This window comes from Pseudophryne corroboree, chromosome 9, assembly GCF_028390025.1.
Source record: "Pseudophryne corroboree isolate aPseCor3 chromosome 9, aPseCor3.hap2, whole genome shotgun sequence".
NCBI classification, from domain to species: domain Eukaryota; kingdom Metazoa; phylum Chordata; class Amphibia; order Anura; family Myobatrachidae; genus Pseudophryne; species Pseudophryne corroboree.
Window position 1 is genome coordinate 50,589,115 of NC_086452.1, and position 17,324 is coordinate 50,606,438.

The following is a 17,324-nucleotide window of genomic DNA, read 5'->3' on the forward strand; positions in this document are numbered from 1 at the left end:
TCTTGCTTGAACTTCCGAATTACCCTGGGCAGGAGTGACACCGGAGGGAACACATACGGCAGCCGAAACCTCCACGGCACTGCCAGCGCATCCACGAATGCTGCTTGAGGATCCCTTGTCCTTGCGCCGAAGACCGGAACCGTGTGATTGTGTCGAGACGCCATCAGATCCACACCTGGAAGACCCCACCTTTCCACGAGGAGTTGAAACACTTCTGGATGGAGGCCCCACACGCCGGCATGCACGTCCTGACTGAGAAGGTCCGCTTCCCAATTCAGGACTCCCGGAATGAATACTGCCGATATGGCTGGTAGATGGCGTTCTGCCCAACGTAGAATCCGTGAGGCTTCCTTCATTGCCAAACGGCTTCGAGTGCCACCTTGATGATTTATGTAAGCCACTGTGATGGCGTTGTCCGACTGTACTTGAACAGGACGGTTCTGAATCAAATGCTGGGCTAGGTTCAACGCATTGAAGACCGCCCGCAATTCCAGAATGTTGATCGAGAGGAGAGATTCCTCCTTGGTCCACCGAGCCTGCAAGGAGTGCTGCTCCAGCACAGCGCCCCAACCTCTAAGACTGGCATCTGTCATCAACAGGACCCAGTTGGATATCCAGAAGGGACGGCCTCTGCACAATTGTCGGTCCTGGAGCCACCAGAGCAACGACAGACGGACCTCTGGAGTCAAAGAGATCATTTGAGACCTGATCCGGTGAGGCAGGCCATCCCACTTGACTAGAATCAGCTTCTGAAGGGGGCGAGAATGGAATTGAGCATACGCCACCATGTCGAATGCTGATACCATGAGGCCCAGCACCTGCATCGCCGAATGTATCGACACTTGCGGACGAGAAAGGAAGCAGCGAATCCTGTCCTGAAGTTTCAGGACTTTCTCCTGAGACAAGAATAACCTCTGGTTGTGAGTGTCCAACAGCGCTCCCAGATGCACCATGGTCTGAGCAGGTACCAGGGAGGATTTCTTCCAGTTGATGAGCCACCCGTGGGCTTGTAGAAATCGGACCGTCATATCCAAATGATGCAGGAGAAGATCTGGGGAATTTGCCAGGATTAACAAGTCGTTCATATACGGCAGTATCCTGACCCCTTGACGGCGGAGTACCACCGTCATCACCGCCATAACTTTGGTGAAGACTCGCGGAGCCGTAGTTAAACCAAAAGGTAACGCCCGAAACTGGTAATGGAGGTTGCCGAAAGGCGAACCTCAGGTATTGTTGATGTGACACTGCTATAGGAATATGCAGGTAAGCATCATGTATGTCCAGGGAGACCATGTAGTCCCCAGGTTCCAAGGCCAGAACTATAGAGCGAAGGGTTTCCATACGGAACTTGGAAACCTTCACAAACTTGTTCAGTGCCTTGAGGTTGAGAATGGGCTGGGAGGACCCATTCGGTTTCGGGACTAGAAACAGCGGAGAATAGTACCCCCGGCCCCTCTGAGCAAGAGGCACCTGTACTACGACTCCTGTATCCAGGAGGGTCTGTACCACCGAATGCAGAGTGTTTGCCTTTGTCTGGTCCGACGGGATGTCTGTCTGGCAAAATCGATGAGGGGGTCGGTTTTTGAAGGCTATGGCGTAACCTCGAGTGACGACTTCCCATACTCAGGCATCTGAAGTGGTCTTCAACAATTCCTGGGTATACCCTAGAAGCCGGCCACCCACCCTGGGATCCCCCAGGGGGAGGCCCGCCCCGTCATGCGGCAGGCTTATCGGTCTTGGCTGCTGGCTGACGGGCAGCCCAGGCTCTTTTGGGCTTCGGCTTACCAGGTTTGGAAGTGCGGGCCTGCTTATGGTACGCCTGACCTTTGCTTTACCTGAAGGACGAAAGGACGTGCCTTTGGCCTTCGACACAGAAGGAGCTGTGTTAGGCAGACAGGCAGTTTTGGCAGTAGCCAAGTCAGCCACTATCTTATTTAAGTCCTCCCCAAACTGAATATCCCCCTTGAAAGGGAGTACCTCCAGGGTTTTTCTAGAGTCCAGATCCACAGACCAGGATCTCAGCCACAATATCTGGCGAGCCAGGACTGTCGTAGTAGAGGCCTTGGCTGCTAGGATACCGGCATCAGAAGCCGCCTCTTTAATATAGCGAGAAGCTGTGACAATATATGACAAGCATTGTCTAGCATGGTCAGAAGAGATTTCAGCTTCTAACTCCAAGGCCCATGCTTCAATAGCCTCTGCAGCCCATGTTGCTGCAATAGTGGGCCTTTGTGCAGCACCCGTAAGGGTGTAAATCGCTTTCAGACAACCATCCACACGTTTATCCATAGGCTCTTTTAGAGACGTGACGGTAGTGACAGGTAGAGCTGAGGAAACCACCATCCTAGCCACATGTGAGTCTACTGGAGGAGGCGTTTCCCAATTTTTAGACAGCTTTGGTGCGAGGGGATAGAGAGCCAGCATCTTCTTTTGAGGCACAAACGTCTTACCCGGGTTTTCCCAGGGTTCCTGACGTATATCCACTAGGCAGTGTGTTCAGCCCCAGAACCGTTACCCTCTGAAGCAGACATGATATAACTTGCAGTATCAGGTAACACAGTACAATTGGCAGCAGCACAATACCTCTTACCCAAACCCCTGCGCAGCGTAGTCAGCACAAGCAGGGACACAGGAGAGATACTGTGACTAAAATCACAGAGAAAAATACGTATTAGAGTATATCTTGTGAATATCCTATATTATTATGAAATCTGACGCACCAAGCCCCCTCAGGTTATAGAATATAGGGATAGCAAGTTGAGTGAGGGACACGAAATGGACACCACTCAGCGAGCTAATGCACACACAGATAGTCACAGATTGTACAATGCAGAGGTTATTACTAACAATAATACTGCACTGGACTTGCTTATATATAGCTATGTAGTCAATAGATATAACACTGTACAGTAAGAACTGGATGTATATCACAGGGTGATTGTACTAGAAAACCCTGACTAAGGGTTTAATTCTGAGTTGATCGCAGCAGCAAATTTGTTAGCAGTTGGGTAAAACCATTTGCACTGCAGGTGTGGCAGATATAACATGTGCAGAGAGAGTTAGATTTGGGTGGGGTGTGTTCAAACTGAAATCTAAATTGCAGTGTAAAAATAAAGCAGCCAGTATTTACCCTGCACAGAAACAAAATAACCCACCAAAATCTAACTCTCTCTGCAAATGTTATATCTGCCCCCCCTGCAGTGCACATGGGGGGTCATTCCGAGTTGTTCGCTCGGTAAAAATCTTCGCATCGCAGCGATTTTCCGCTTAATGCGCATGCGCAATGTCCGCACTGCGACTGCGCCAAGTAAATTTGCTATGCACTTAGGAATTTTACTCACGGCATTTTCATCGTTCTGGCGATCGTAATGTGATTGACAGGAAATGGGTGTTACTGGGCGGAAACAGGCCGTTTTATGTGCGTGTGGGAAAAAACGCTACCGTTTCCGGAAAAAACGCAGGAGTGGCCGGAGAAACGGGGGAGTGTCTGGGCGAACGCTGGGTGTGTTTGTGACGTCAAACCAGGAACGACAAGCACTGAACTGATCGCAGAAGCCGAGTAAGTCTGGAGCTACTCAGAAACTGCTACGAGGTGTGTAATCGCAATATTGCGAATACATCGTTCGCAATTTTAAGATGCTAAGATTTACTCCCAGTAGGCGGCGGCTTAGCATGAGCAAATCTGCTAAAATCCGCTTGCGAGCGAACAACTCGGAATGACCCCCATGGTTTTACCCAACTGCTATCAAATTTGATGCTGCGAACAACTCGGAATTACCCCCTAAATGCACTCTTTCTTAACTAACACTGTCTAAAAGGCAAGTAGAATACTTAAGTGTCATGTAAAGTCACAGCACTGACAACCAGGCGGCTTTTACACAGGAGGATTTGCCCAAGCAGTCCCAGGAACAGTGAAGCTGAGAGAAATGGCACCCAGACACTGACAGGGAGTGAGGGAGAGACAGATATGCAGCTCCAGGGCGGGAACAATTTTGGGAAATGGCGCCCTGGGGCTGGGGGAGGGGCTTCAGGTCTTAGCCTTATCCTCCTGCTGGCAAAACCACCGGGTACTGCGGGCTACTATTAAAATGGTTGAGAGAGAAAACCTGACCTGCACCCATGCCCTGGTGATCTAGTAGGATCGCCTGTACTGCCACAGTGTCCACCGCCAGCGCACGCAGCCCGCCTCCCACTGACAGCGCCGGATAGCGATAAAGTACGGGTCCCGCAAGTGGGACCCACTCACCACCTCCCGAAGCGCGGCCACGCGATCCCGGAGAGCCCCCGTCGTGTGTGCCTGACCATGAAGAAAACCGGAGCCTCCTGCTGTAGTTACCTGGCAACCAGGGCTCGGGAGTGTACAGCGCCGCTGGGGAGAGCTGGAGCTGCAGCAAATGTCTCTGACATTTACACACCGCTGCTTCCCTTGTAGTCTTCACTTTTTCTTCAAAAAAAGCTCTTCTTAGGGCTGCCTGGAGCAGCCCCTCTGTTATGTGCCTGCTATCTGCGGCACCAACTACAAAACTGAGCTCCTGTGCAGGGAGTCGGGGTTATAGAGGAGGCGGCGCTATGCATTCTGGGAACAGTCAAAGCTTTTCAGCCTGCTGGTGCCTCGGATCAAGATCCTACTCTACACCCCTATGTCTATCCTTGTGGAGCCCAGTGTACCCCGCAGCAGAAAAGCAGTATTGGTACTATGACCACGGTTTTGTGTCCTGAACCTTGGGGCCCTGTACGGGTGTCCCCTTTGTGTCCCCCCCCCTCTCCCTGTTGCCGGGCCCGCCTCCAGCAAAGCCCGGCCCTGGTAATTAATATCCGCTCCCCCCTTCCTCTTGGTGCCACTACCAGTGCCCTCCCCCTCACAGTCAGCGAAGCTGATCCCACAGTATCTTGGGGGTGGTACAGACCCCTTAAGGAAGTGATTCGTGCTGAATTGTATTATTGTGTCCCTGCCCTCCTACTTTACAATGCCGGGAATTGAGTACTGGGGGAGAGGGGGTAGGGGGCATAAAGATGGTACCATGACCCCCTGAAGCCACCACTTGGCTGCACCACACCTTCTTGCTCCTGCCATCTGGCTGCCCCCTCCGGGAGTAGACAGTCAGTATAGAATATAATGTTTCCACCATACTACCGGAATGTGCAGTGGACACTGGAATTATATGAGTGGTCTGGTAGATAACAGAATTATATTGCAATGATGTGGCTGAGCCATTACCATGCTTACCTACATTCTGGCTGCTCTCTGTGGGAGAGAGCAGCCAGTTCGGCTCAGAGGGCGGGCAGGGGAGGCTGTGACGTGGCTGAGGGGGTGGGCCGGAGGCGGAGTCACGATGACACCTCCGTTAAGCCACGCCCCCCGCTCTGTAATGCCGCGATCACCGGGATTACACTGCAGGGGGCATGGCTATGATGACGCGATTCAGCAAGAATCGCGTCATCAACTGCCCGGACCGCCCACTTTACACACTAATACCCCTTTCACACCGCAGCTTGTACCCGGTAATTTGCCGTTTTTACTGGCTTCCTAAACGGTTCGAGCTGCGATGTGAAAGGGTCACCTTCAATTTACCGTTTACAAAATACCGGTATTTTGAAACGGTAAAAAAGCAGGGTCCTACCCGTTTCAGACCCGTTTAATTGTGCAGTGTGAAAGGGTCTGAAACGGTATTTGCAAGCCGCAGAAGGTAATAGGCTGTCTCCATGTGTGATCTCACCAGGCAGAAGCAGGAAATAAACATTTAAAATGACAACCACTGTTTTGTATGGGTGAAACGGGTTCAGTGTGAAAGGTACCAAAACGGTAATGAAACGGTAATATACTGGTTACAACATGCGATGTGAAGGGGGTTTAACTGCTCAGACCCGTTTTAAAAACCGTTTAAAGAACCGTTTCAAAAGCAGGTTTTGCAATGTGAAAGCAGCATAAGTGGGCGGACGGGCAGGGGGACCCCGCGAATCGGGAGACTTGCCTGCTCTTCCGGGGGGCCGGGAGGGTCACCCGATTTTCGGGAGCCTCCCGGCCATTCCGGGAGAGTAGGCAAGTATGGCCATTACAGACGTGTACATATAGGTAAATAACTTGTCAGATGAATGCTATGATACGTCTATGTTTGTGCTCAGTGCGTTATGAGAGGTGGGAGGTCCTGGAGGCTACACAGACATCATGGCAGAATACAACAATACAGTTCATACCTAGGGAAGTAGGGGAGGCGGGAGCAGCTTTTGTCATCTTCTTTTCCCATAGTTGCTCAGACTGTGATTTCCTAAAGTAGAGGCCATCGCTGAGTGTTCAGCTGTGGAGTTTCCTGTACCTAACAGTCCAGCTACGCCTTTTCCTCTTTCCATGTCCAAATCCCAGATCTGTGGAAGACAGAGGTGCTGAGTGTGAGAAAGTTTGGAAGAGCAGAGGGAGCTTATGTTGGAGGCCTTACCAATATTGTTTACTACAGTTTGAAATTTGCCCTGTGAGCTAGCGATCAATGCCGGAATCTGTCAAGATGTGATGTCCGACATCTGACTAGTGATCCCTGAAATCTCTTCACTAGGATACAACTGAGATATTATGGGAATCTGTTCCTACTATTCATGAGTTGGATGGGATGAATGCTTCTGGATTAATATGACCGTGGATCTGTTATAAACACTAATCCCTGGCAATAGGAAATAATGTGGATTTGGTAGTGATTGCTGGCCACGGGATACACCCTGGGAGAGTTTCACCTCTGGACTGGATTAAGGACAATGCTGAAGCTGCTTCATATCCTGAGTCTCTTCCTTGGATCTTTCCTTCCAACAGAAATCGGTAACCACACAGATTTTATTTTAATTATCCCGTTAAGACTTAAGTATATGTCGTTAGCGCAGCAAGTGCCATAAGTGATCTAGTAATAAATATTCTGGTCCCTGCCATAGAATATTTGGAGCTTGGAAAAGAATAGACAGGAGCAGATGTGAAAGATCTTTTTACATATCATCAAGGGTTACAATCAAGTTGAAGAAGGGCCGAGAATTATTATTTATTTACAGTTATTTATATAGTGACATATATTACACAGCATTTTACCAGGAATATGTGTCATTCACAACAGTCCCTGTCCCAGTGGACCTTACAATCTATAGTCCCTACCACATGGACACACATATACACTAAGGTACATTTTTTTGTCTCAGAAGGCAATTAACCTGCTGGTGTGCTTTTGGGGTGAGGGCAGAGTGCTCACAGGAAACCCACTAGTAATACTAACCACTATGTCAACCGTGCTCTACCACTTCTATCTATCTATCTCTCCATCTATCTGTTTGTATGGGGTGTGGTATGCGTGCCGGCGGTCAGGAAACCGCCGGTCAGCATACCGAAGCAGTTATCCCGGCAGCGGAATGCCAGAGGGGGTGAGCACAAAAAGAACCTTGCGGGTTCGCTGCAGGCTTGGCGGCGTCCTGAGGTCGCCACGGGTTCTATTACCACTCTGTGGGTGTCGTGGCCATCCACGCGTGGGAATAGTCCCTGTTGGTCGGCATGCCGACCGTCAGGATTATGAGGGGGCGGGATGTAAGGAGAGATATTGTGACGGGCGGTCTCCTGACCGCCGGTCACATAACTACATCCCGTTTGTATGTGTGTGTCATTATATAACGTATGACTGTGTAGTGTGTGTCATTGTATAATGTATGGCTCTGTGTAGTGTGTGTCACTGTATAATGTATGGCTCTGTGTAGTGTGTGTCACTGTATAATGTATGGCTCTGTGTAGTGTGTGACACTGTATAATGTATGACTGTGTGTAGTGTGTGTCATTGTATAATGTATGGCTCTGTGTAGTGTGTCATTGTATAATGTATGGCTCTGTGTAGTGTGTGTCACTGTATAATGTATGGCTCTGTGTAGTGTGTGACACTGTATAATGTATGACTGTGTGTAGTGTGTGTCATTGTATAATGTATGGCTCTGTGTAGTGTGTGTCACTGTATAATGTATGGCACTGTGTAGTATGTGTCACTGTATAATGTATGGCATGGTGTAGTGTGTGTCACTGTATAATGTATGGCTCTGTGTAGTGTATGTCATTGTATAATGTATGGCTCTGTGTAGTGTGTGTTACTGTATAATGTATGGCTCTGTGTAGTGTGTGTCATTGTATAATGTATGGCTCTGTGTAGTGTGTGTCACTGTATAATGTATGGCACTGTGTAGTGTGTGTCACTGTATAATGTATGGCATGGTGTAGTGTAGTGTGTGTCACTGTATAATGTATGGCTCTGTGTAGTGTATGTCATTGTATAATGTATGGCTCTGTGTAGTGTGTGTCACTGTATAATGTATGGCACTGTGTAGTGTGTGTCATTGTATAATGTATGGCTCTGTGTAGTGTGTGTCATTGTATAATGTATGGCTCTGTGTAGTGTGTGTCACTGTATAACGTATGGCTCTGTGTAGTGTGTGTCATTGTATAATGTATGGCTCTGTGTAGTGTGTGTCACTGTATAATGTATGGCTCTGTCTAGTGTGTGTCACTGTATAATGTATAGCACTCTGTAGTGTGTGTTACTGTATTGCTCTGTGTATTGTGTGTCACTGTATAATGTATGGCTCTGTGTAGTGTGTGTCACTATATAATGTATTGCTCTGTGTAGCGTGTGTCACTGTATAATGTATGGCACTGTGTAGTGTGTGTCACTGTATAACGTATGGCTCTGTGTAGTGTGTGTCACTGTATAATGTATGACTGTGTGTAGTGTGTGTCACTGTATAATGTATGGCTCTGTGTAGTGTGTGTCACTGTATAATTTATTGCTCTGTGTAGCGTGTCACTGTATAACGTATGACTCTGTAGCGTGTGTCACTGTATAATGTATGGCACTGTGTAGTGTGTGTCACCGTATAACGTATGTCTCTGTGTAGTGTGTGTCATTGTATAATGTATGGCTCTGTGTAGTGTGTGTCACTGTATAATGTATGGCTCTGTGTAGTGTGTGTCACTGTATAATGTATAGCACTCTGTAGTGTGTGTCACTATATTGCTCTGTGTATTGTGTGTCACTGTATAATGTATGGCTCTGTGTAGTGTGTGTCACTGTATAATGTATTGCTCTGTGTAGCGTGTGTCACTGTATAATGTATGGCACTGTGTAGTGTGTGTCACTGTATAACGTACGGCTCTGTGTAGTGTGTGCTACTGTATAATGTATGGCTCTGTGTAGTGTGTGTCATAGTACAGTATACTGTATGGCTCTGTATAGTGTGTGTCAATGTATGACTCTGTGTAGTGAGTATCACTGTATAATGTATGGCTCTGTGTAGCGCGTGTCACTGTATAACGTATGACTGTGTAGCGTGTGTCACTGTATAATGTATGGCACTGTGTAGTGTGTGTCACTGTATAACGTATGGCTCTGTGTAGTGTGTGTCATTGTATAATGTATGGCTCTGTGTAGTGTGTGTCACTGTATAATGTATAGCACTCTGTAGTGTGTGTCACTATATTGCTCTGTGTATTGTGTGTCACTGTATAATGTATGGCTCTGTGTAGTGTGTGTCACTGTATAATGTATTGCTCTGTGTAGCGTGTGTCACTGTATAATGTATGGCACTGTGTAGTGTGTGTCACTGTATAACGTATGGCTCTGTGTAGTGTGTGTCATAGTACAGTATACTGTATGGCTCTGTATAGTGTGTGTCACTGTATGACTCTGTGTAGTGAGTATCACTGTATAATGTATGGCTCTGTGTAGCGTGTGTCACTGTATAACGTATGACTGTGTAGCGTGTCACTGTATAATGTATGGCTCTGTGTAGTGTGTGTCATAGTACAGTATACTGTATGGCTCTGTGTAGTGTGTGTCACTGTATGACTCTGTGTAGTGAGTGTCACTGTATAATGTATGGCTCTGTGTAGTGTGTGTCACTGTATAACGTATGGCTCTGTGTAGTGTGTGCTACACTGCTACTGTATAAAGTATGGCTCTGTGTATTGTGTGTCATAGTACAGAATACTGTATGGCTCTGTGTAGTGTGTGTCACTGTATGACTCTGTGTAGTGAGTGTCACTGTATAATGTATGGCTCTGTGTAGTGTGTGTCACTGTATAATGTATGGCTCTGTGTGGTGTGTGTCACTGTAAAATGTATGGCTTTGGGTAGTGTGTGACACTGTATAATGTATGGCTCTGTGTAGCGTGTGTCACTGTATAACGTATGACTGTGTAGCGTGTCACTGTATAATGTATGGCTCTGTGTAGTGTGTGTCATAGTACAGTATACTGTATGGCTCTGTGTAGTGTGTGTCACTGTATGACTCTGTGTAGTGAGTGTCACTGTATAATGTATGGCTCTGTGTAGTGTGTGTCACTGTATAACGTATGGCTCTGTGTAATGTGTGCTACACTGCTACTGTATAATGTATGGCTCTGTGTAGTGTGTGTCATAGTAAAGAATACTGTATGGCTCTGTGTAGTGTGTGTCACTGTATGACTCTGTGTAGTGAGTGTCACTGTATAATGTATGGCTCTGTGTAGTGTGTGTCACTGTATAATGTATGGCTCTGTGTAGTGTGTGTCACTGTATAATGTATGGCTCTGTGTGGTGTGTGTCACTGTATAATGTATGGCTTTGGGTAGTGTGTGACACTGTATAATGTATGGCACTGTGTAGTGTGTGTCACTGTATAATGTATGGCTCTGTGTAGTGTGTGTCACTGTATAATGTATAGCTCTGTGTATTGTGTGTCATAGAACAGTATACTGTATGACTGTGTAGTGAGTGTCACTGTATAATGTATGGCTCTGTGTAGTGTGTGTCACTGTATAATGTATGGCTCTGTGTAGTGTGTGTCACTGTATAATGTATGGCTCTGTGTAGTGTGTGTCACTGTATAATGTTAATGTATGGCTCTGTGTAGTGTGTGACACTGTATAATGTATGGCATGGTGTAATGTGTGACACTGTATAATGTATGGAACTGTGTAGTGTGTGTCACTGTATAATGTATGGCTCTGTGTAGTGTGTGTCACTGTATAATGTATAGCTCTATGTAGTGTGTGTCATAGAACAGTATACTGTATGACTGTGTAGTGAGTGTCACTGTATAATGTATGGCTCTGTGTAGTGTGTGTCACTGTATAATGTATGGCTCTGTGTAGTGTGTGTCACTGTATAATGTATGGCTCTGTGTAGTGTGTGTCACTGTATAATGTATGGCTCTGTGTAGTGTGTGACACTGTATAATGTATGGCATGGTGTAATGTGTGTCACTGTATAATGTATGGCACGGTGTAGTGTGTGTCACTGTATAATGTATGGCTCTGTGTAGTGTGTGTCACTGCATAATGTATGGCATGGTGTAGTGTGTGTCACTGTATAATGTATGGCACGGTGTAGTGTGTGTCACTGTATAATGTATAGCTCTGTGTAGTGTGTGTCACTGTATAATGTATGGCTCTGTGTAGTGTGTGTCACTGTATAATGTATGGCTCTGTGTAGTGTGTGACACTGTATAATGTATGGCATGGTGTAGTGTGTGTCACTGTATAATGTATGGCACGGTGTAGTGTGTGTCACGCTCTGTGTAGTGTGTGACACTGTATAATGTATGGCTCTGTGTAGTGTGTCACTGTATAATGTATGGCTCTGTGTAGTGTGTGTCACTGTATAATGTATGGCTCTGTGTAGTGTGTGACACTGTATAATGTATGGCTCTGTGTAGTGTGTGACACTGTATAATGTATGGCACTGTGTAGTGTGTGTCACTGTATAATGTATGGCACTGTGTAGTGTGTGTAACTGTATAATGTATGGCTCTGTGTAGTGTGTCACTGTATAATGTATGGCTTTGTGTAGTGTGTGTCACTGTATAATGTATGGCTCTGTGTAGTGTGTGTAACTGTATAATGTATGGCTCTGTGTAGTGTGTCACTGTATAATGTATGGCTTTGTGTAGTGTGTGTCACTGTATAATGTATGGCTCTGTGTAGTGTGTGTCACTGTATAATGTATGGCTTTGTGTAGTGTGTGTCACTGTATAATGTATGGCTCTGTGTAGTGTGTGTAACTGTATAATGTATGGCTCTGTGTAGTGTGTCACTGTATAATGTATGGCTCTGTGTAGTGTGTGTAACTGTATAATGTATGGCTCTGTGTAGTGTGTCACTGTATAATGTATGGCTTTGTGTAGTGTGTGACACTGTATAATGTATGGCTCTGTGTAGTGTGTCACTGTATAATGTATGGCTCTGTGTAGTGTGTCACTGTATAATGTATGGCTTTGTGTAGTGTGTGTCACTGTATAATGTATGGCTTTGTGTAGTGTGTGTCACTGTATAATGTATGGCTCACACATAGAAGCTGTGTGTAATGGGTTCTTCTCACAAATCAGAGGACCTGAATCAGGGTGCGGCTTCCACTCCAAAATGTAAGCACAGCAAGCACATGGACGGGACTCAGCTTGGCGTTGTGTGTGACACTACAAGTCCCAGTCACTGTGATATGTTTCTCTATCCGCTGCTTATCACTGCGCAGTGGCGTCCCCTCAGCTCTCCTCACCAGCTCTAACGGTCACTCCTGGCTCCAACTGACTTTTTTTTTTTAAACAAACTTTATTTTAAAGACACAGACTTCAGCCCCTTTCTAAAATGGCAACTGCAGGGTATCACAAACATCAACTGCTTTGCAGCTGACAGCAGTGTACACTGTCATACCATCCAACTCATACTTGCCTACTTTTGAAAACTAGTTTCAGGGAGATTCCGGGCAGCAGAATACGCCGCACAGAGCGTGGCGCGTCGTTGAGGGGGGTGTCATGCTTCGCCCAAAGTGCGTGTTGAGGACTACCTATTAGCGTATTTATTGCCACTTGGGGGCAGTGGCGTAACTAGAAATTTTTCTCCCCCAAGCCAAAAAATTCTCCAGCGCCCCCCCTCCCTCATCCCCCATAATTGCCACTAGTAAAGGGATGAATCTGTGCGCACCAAAAAAGGGGTGTGGCTTTGTGGAAATGGGCGTGGCTTCACATAAAGGGGTGTGGTATTGCAGGAAAAGACTACCTTATACCCCAGTTTTGCAACCTGCACGCCCAGACGTTGGCCACCACAGGAAAGAAAAATAATCCTGATTCATGCCCCTTACATTATTTGTCATTTTTCCTCCTTATAGTAATGCCCAGTATACATTATGCCACATACTGCAATGGCCCTTAGACATGCCACACACAATAATGCACATGACACAATATTCACACACCGTAATGCCCTCGACACATTATGCCACACACCGTAATGCCTGTGACACATTATGACAGGAATCGCAATGCCCGTTATACATTATGCTACACACTGCAATGCCCGATACATTATAGCACATACAATGACTGTGACACATTATAACACACACCGCAATGACCCTGAGACATTATACCACACACTGCAATAACCCTGATACATTATAGCACATACAATGCCTGTGACACATTATGACACACACTGCAATGACCCTGAGACATTATACCACATACCACAATGCCCGTGATATAGTATACCACACACCGTAATGCCTGACACATTATGCCACACACCGCAATGTCCGTGATACATTATGCCACACACTGCAATGACCCTGAGACATTATACCACATACCACAATGCCCGTGATATAGTATACCACACACCGTAATGCCTGTGACACATACCACAATGCCCGTTATACCCTATGCCACACACCGCAATGCCCGTTATACATTATGCCACACTGCAATGCCCGTGAGACATTATACCACATACCACAATGCCCGTGATATAGTATGCCACACACCGTAATGCCTGTGACACATTATGACACACACCGCAATGTCCGTGATACATTATGACACACACCGCAATGACCCTGAGACATTATACCACATACCACAATGCCCGTGATATAGTATACCACACACCGTAATGCCTGTGACATATACCACAATGCCCGTTATACCCTATGCCACACACCGCAATGCCCGTTATACATTATGCCACACTGCAATGCCCCTGAGACATTATACCACATACCACAATGCCTGTGATATAGTATACCACACACCGTAATGCCTGTGACACATACCACAATGCCCGTTATACCCTATGCCACACACCGCAATGCCCGTTATACATTATGCCACACTGCAATGCCCCTGAGACATTATACCACATACCACAATGCCTGTGATACAGTATACCACACACCGTAATGCCTGTGACACATACCGCAATGCCCGTTATACCCTATGCCACACACCGCAATGCCCGTTATACATTATGCCACACTGCAATGACCCTGAGACATTATACCACATACCACAATGCCCGTGATATAGTATGCAACACACCGTAATGCCTGTGACACATTATGACACACACCGCAATGTCCTTGATACAGTATGCCACACACCGCAATGCCTGTGATATAGTACGCCACACACCGTAATGCCTGTGATACATTATGCCACACACCGCAATGCCCATTACACATTAAGTCCTACAGTAAGGCTTCTTATTTTTAAATTACCTGCTCGTTGCCAGGGGTTTCATGCTCTTGGTTCCATGCACGGTGCCAAGGGTTTTCATGCTCAGGGTGTCATGCTCGCTTCCAGGGGTTTCATGCACTGGGTGTCATGTTCGTTGCCAGGGGTTTCATGCTCTTGGTTCCATGCACGGTGCCAGGGGTTTTCATGCTCATTGTGTCATGCTTGTTGCCAGGGGTTTCATGCACTGGGTGTCATGCTCGTTGCTAGGGAGTAATGCTTGTTGCTAGGGCTGTGTTCCCAGTGCCACATATGCCCCCAGTGCCAGATATTCCCCCCCCAGTGCCAGGTACACACATGCCCCCAATGTCAAATATGCCCCCTCCCCCCAAGTGCCAGGTACACATATACCCCTCAGTGTCACATATGCCCCCTCAGTGCCACATATGCCCCCCCAAGTGCCAAATATGTTCCCCCTCCCCCAGTGCCAGGTACAGCTCCCCCCCCCCGCTCCCCCGCTGTTTTGTGAAGGAGGGACACGGAGGGCACAGCGCGCGCCTCCTGCGTCTCCGGCGTGTCTGTTGAATGAAGTGCCGGTTTGTGAGCCAATCAGAGCTCACGAACGGGCACTTCATTCAATAGACCCGCCGGAGATGCAGGAGGGACACAGAAGAGGCGCGCGCTGTGCCCTCCGTGTCCCTCCTTCACAGCAGCGGCTAGGGAAGGAGGGAGTCAGCAGATTGACATGCGGACGGCTCGTCCGCATGTCTATCTGCTCTAAATCAGTGGCGGCGCCCCCCGCAGCCCTGCGCCTCCAAGCCACCGCGAGGGCTGCGGGGGCAGTAGTTACGCCACTGCTCAGTGGTGTGTCCTGCAATGGCAGGTGAAAATTAGTACTAAAAGCAGCAGCAAAAAAAAAAAAAAAAAAGGGTAATACTATAGGTACACTAGAGTAATAATACAGGTGCACTAAATTATGATACCGTGTACATTTCTGAGAAGAAACGGACAGTATATTACACCCAGTACACACAGCATATAATACATTATATTATACACAGCCCCCCTCCCCATATTGTACCCAGTACCATATTACATTACATTATACACAGTCTCACTCCCCCATATTACAGCCAGTACACCCAGTACCACATAACATTACATTATACATAGCCCCAGTCAGTGCCTTAAATAGACATTTTTTTTAGCACTGTGTGCAAGAAACAGCATCGGTACCCCCCTATAAAAAAAACTGGGCAAGTGTGTGCCGTAGGCGCGTGTGAGCCAAAAATTGGGGGGCGTGGCTTCATGGGGAAGTGGCGTGGCCACAGAGCTCCCTTTTGCAGATTACGGCAGGCAGAACTCCATTTTACAAAGTCCCCTTTTTTACACATTACAGCAGCATGTCCCCCTTTTTTTACACAGTGCGGCAGGCAATCCCCCCCCCCCTTTTTTTTTTTTTTTACACATTATGGTAGGCAGTCCACCTTATTTATACATTATGGCAGGCGAGAGAGAGAGACTTACCTTTGACAAGCCGGCATGCCTCTCCTCTTCCCGCCCTATGCTCTCACAGCACAGGGCAATATGGGTGGGCTGGGGGCGGGCTGGGAGAGACGTCATCTCTCCCAGCACATAGGAAGGTAGCGAAGGTGGAGCTGCAGCGCTGCCTGGCTACCTAGGTGAGAGAAGCGGTGATGGCGGGGGGAGGAGGGTCGGACCCCACAGTGTGACGGAGCGGCTATGTGGGTGTTGCTGGTGGTTCTGCGCCTCCAGTGGCACACACCTCGTTACGGCCCTGGCCCCAGTTCCCCATATTACAGCCAGTACACACAGGCCCATATTACATTATACAAAGCCCCACTCCCTCATATTACAGCAAGTACACACAGTACCATATTATATTACATCAGGGCTTAAAGTGGTCCTGGAGAGGCAGGGGAACTCACCTCCCCCATGACTGTTCCTGCTTGTGTGCGTGCCGCAGAAAGGGGTGCTTGGCAGCTTCTCATTGGCTGGCGGTCTCGCGAGCCGTGATTGGCTCACGACAGATTTTAAAAAGCCGCCCCTATTTTTGATTGGTGCTGCAGCCGGTCCGCGAGCCGGGATTGGCTGGCGGCCGCTGCCACCATTACAATGCAGCAGGGACCTGATGCTGTGGCCAGGCGGAGGCGGAACTGGTTCCGCCTGCCATTAGAGGTGACGGAACGCAGTTCCGCCCCACTTTAACCACTGCATTACATTATACATAGCCCCAGTCCCCCATTTTACAGCCAGTACACCCGGACCCATATTACATTAAATTATACACAGCCTACACAGTCCCCACAATATTACACCGAGTAGCACATTATATTTCACACAGCCCCCCCCCCCATATCACAGATAGTACACAGCACCATATTACATTATATTATGCACAGCACAATTCTTCACCCCCCCTAATATTACACCCAGTAGCACATTGCATATCACACAGCACCCCCCCCCCCCCTCCCCTTTATTACAGAAAATAAGATTTTTTACTCACCGGTAAATCTATTTCTCGTAGTCCGTAGTGGATGCTGGGTACTCCGTAAGGACCATGGGGAATAGACGGGCTCCGCAGGAGACTGGGCACTCTAAAGAAAAGATTAGGTACTACATCTGGTGTGCACTGACTCCTCCCTCTATGCTCCTCCTCCAGACCTCAGTTAAGGAAACTGTGCCCGGAAGAGCTGACATTACTAGGAAAGGATTTGGAATCCAGGGTAAGACTCATACCAGCCACACCAATCACACCGTACAACTTGTGATAATTATACCCAGTTAACAGTATGAACAACAACTGAGCCTCA

General features: G+C 47.5%; 2 protein-coding genes across 2 annotated transcripts in view; one reads left to right on the plus strand and one right to left on the minus strand.

Moving 5' to 3' along the window:
* The window catches only part of C9H1orf210 (chromosome 9 C1orf210 homolog), a 542,874-nt gene extending 536,596 nt beyond the window's left edge, over positions 1–6,278 (minus strand). Inside the window, exon 1 of the mRNA XM_063939312.1 lies at positions 6,196–6,278. The gene's annotated coding sequence lies outside the window, so the exon portion shown is untranslated. The remainder of the gene's footprint in view (positions 1–6,195) is intronic.
* Position 6,279: 1 nt separating this feature from the next.
* Positions 6,280–17,324, plus strand: part of TIE1 (tyrosine kinase with immunoglobulin like and EGF like domains 1) — an 85,963-nt gene continuing 74,918 nt past the window's right edge. Inside the window, exon 1 of the mRNA XM_063939310.1 lies at positions 6,280–6,805. Within this exon, the coding sequence (XP_063795380.1) occupies positions 6,745–6,805 (61 nt within the window). The 5' untranslated portion in view covers positions 6,280–6,744. The remainder of the gene's footprint in view (positions 6,806–17,324) is intronic.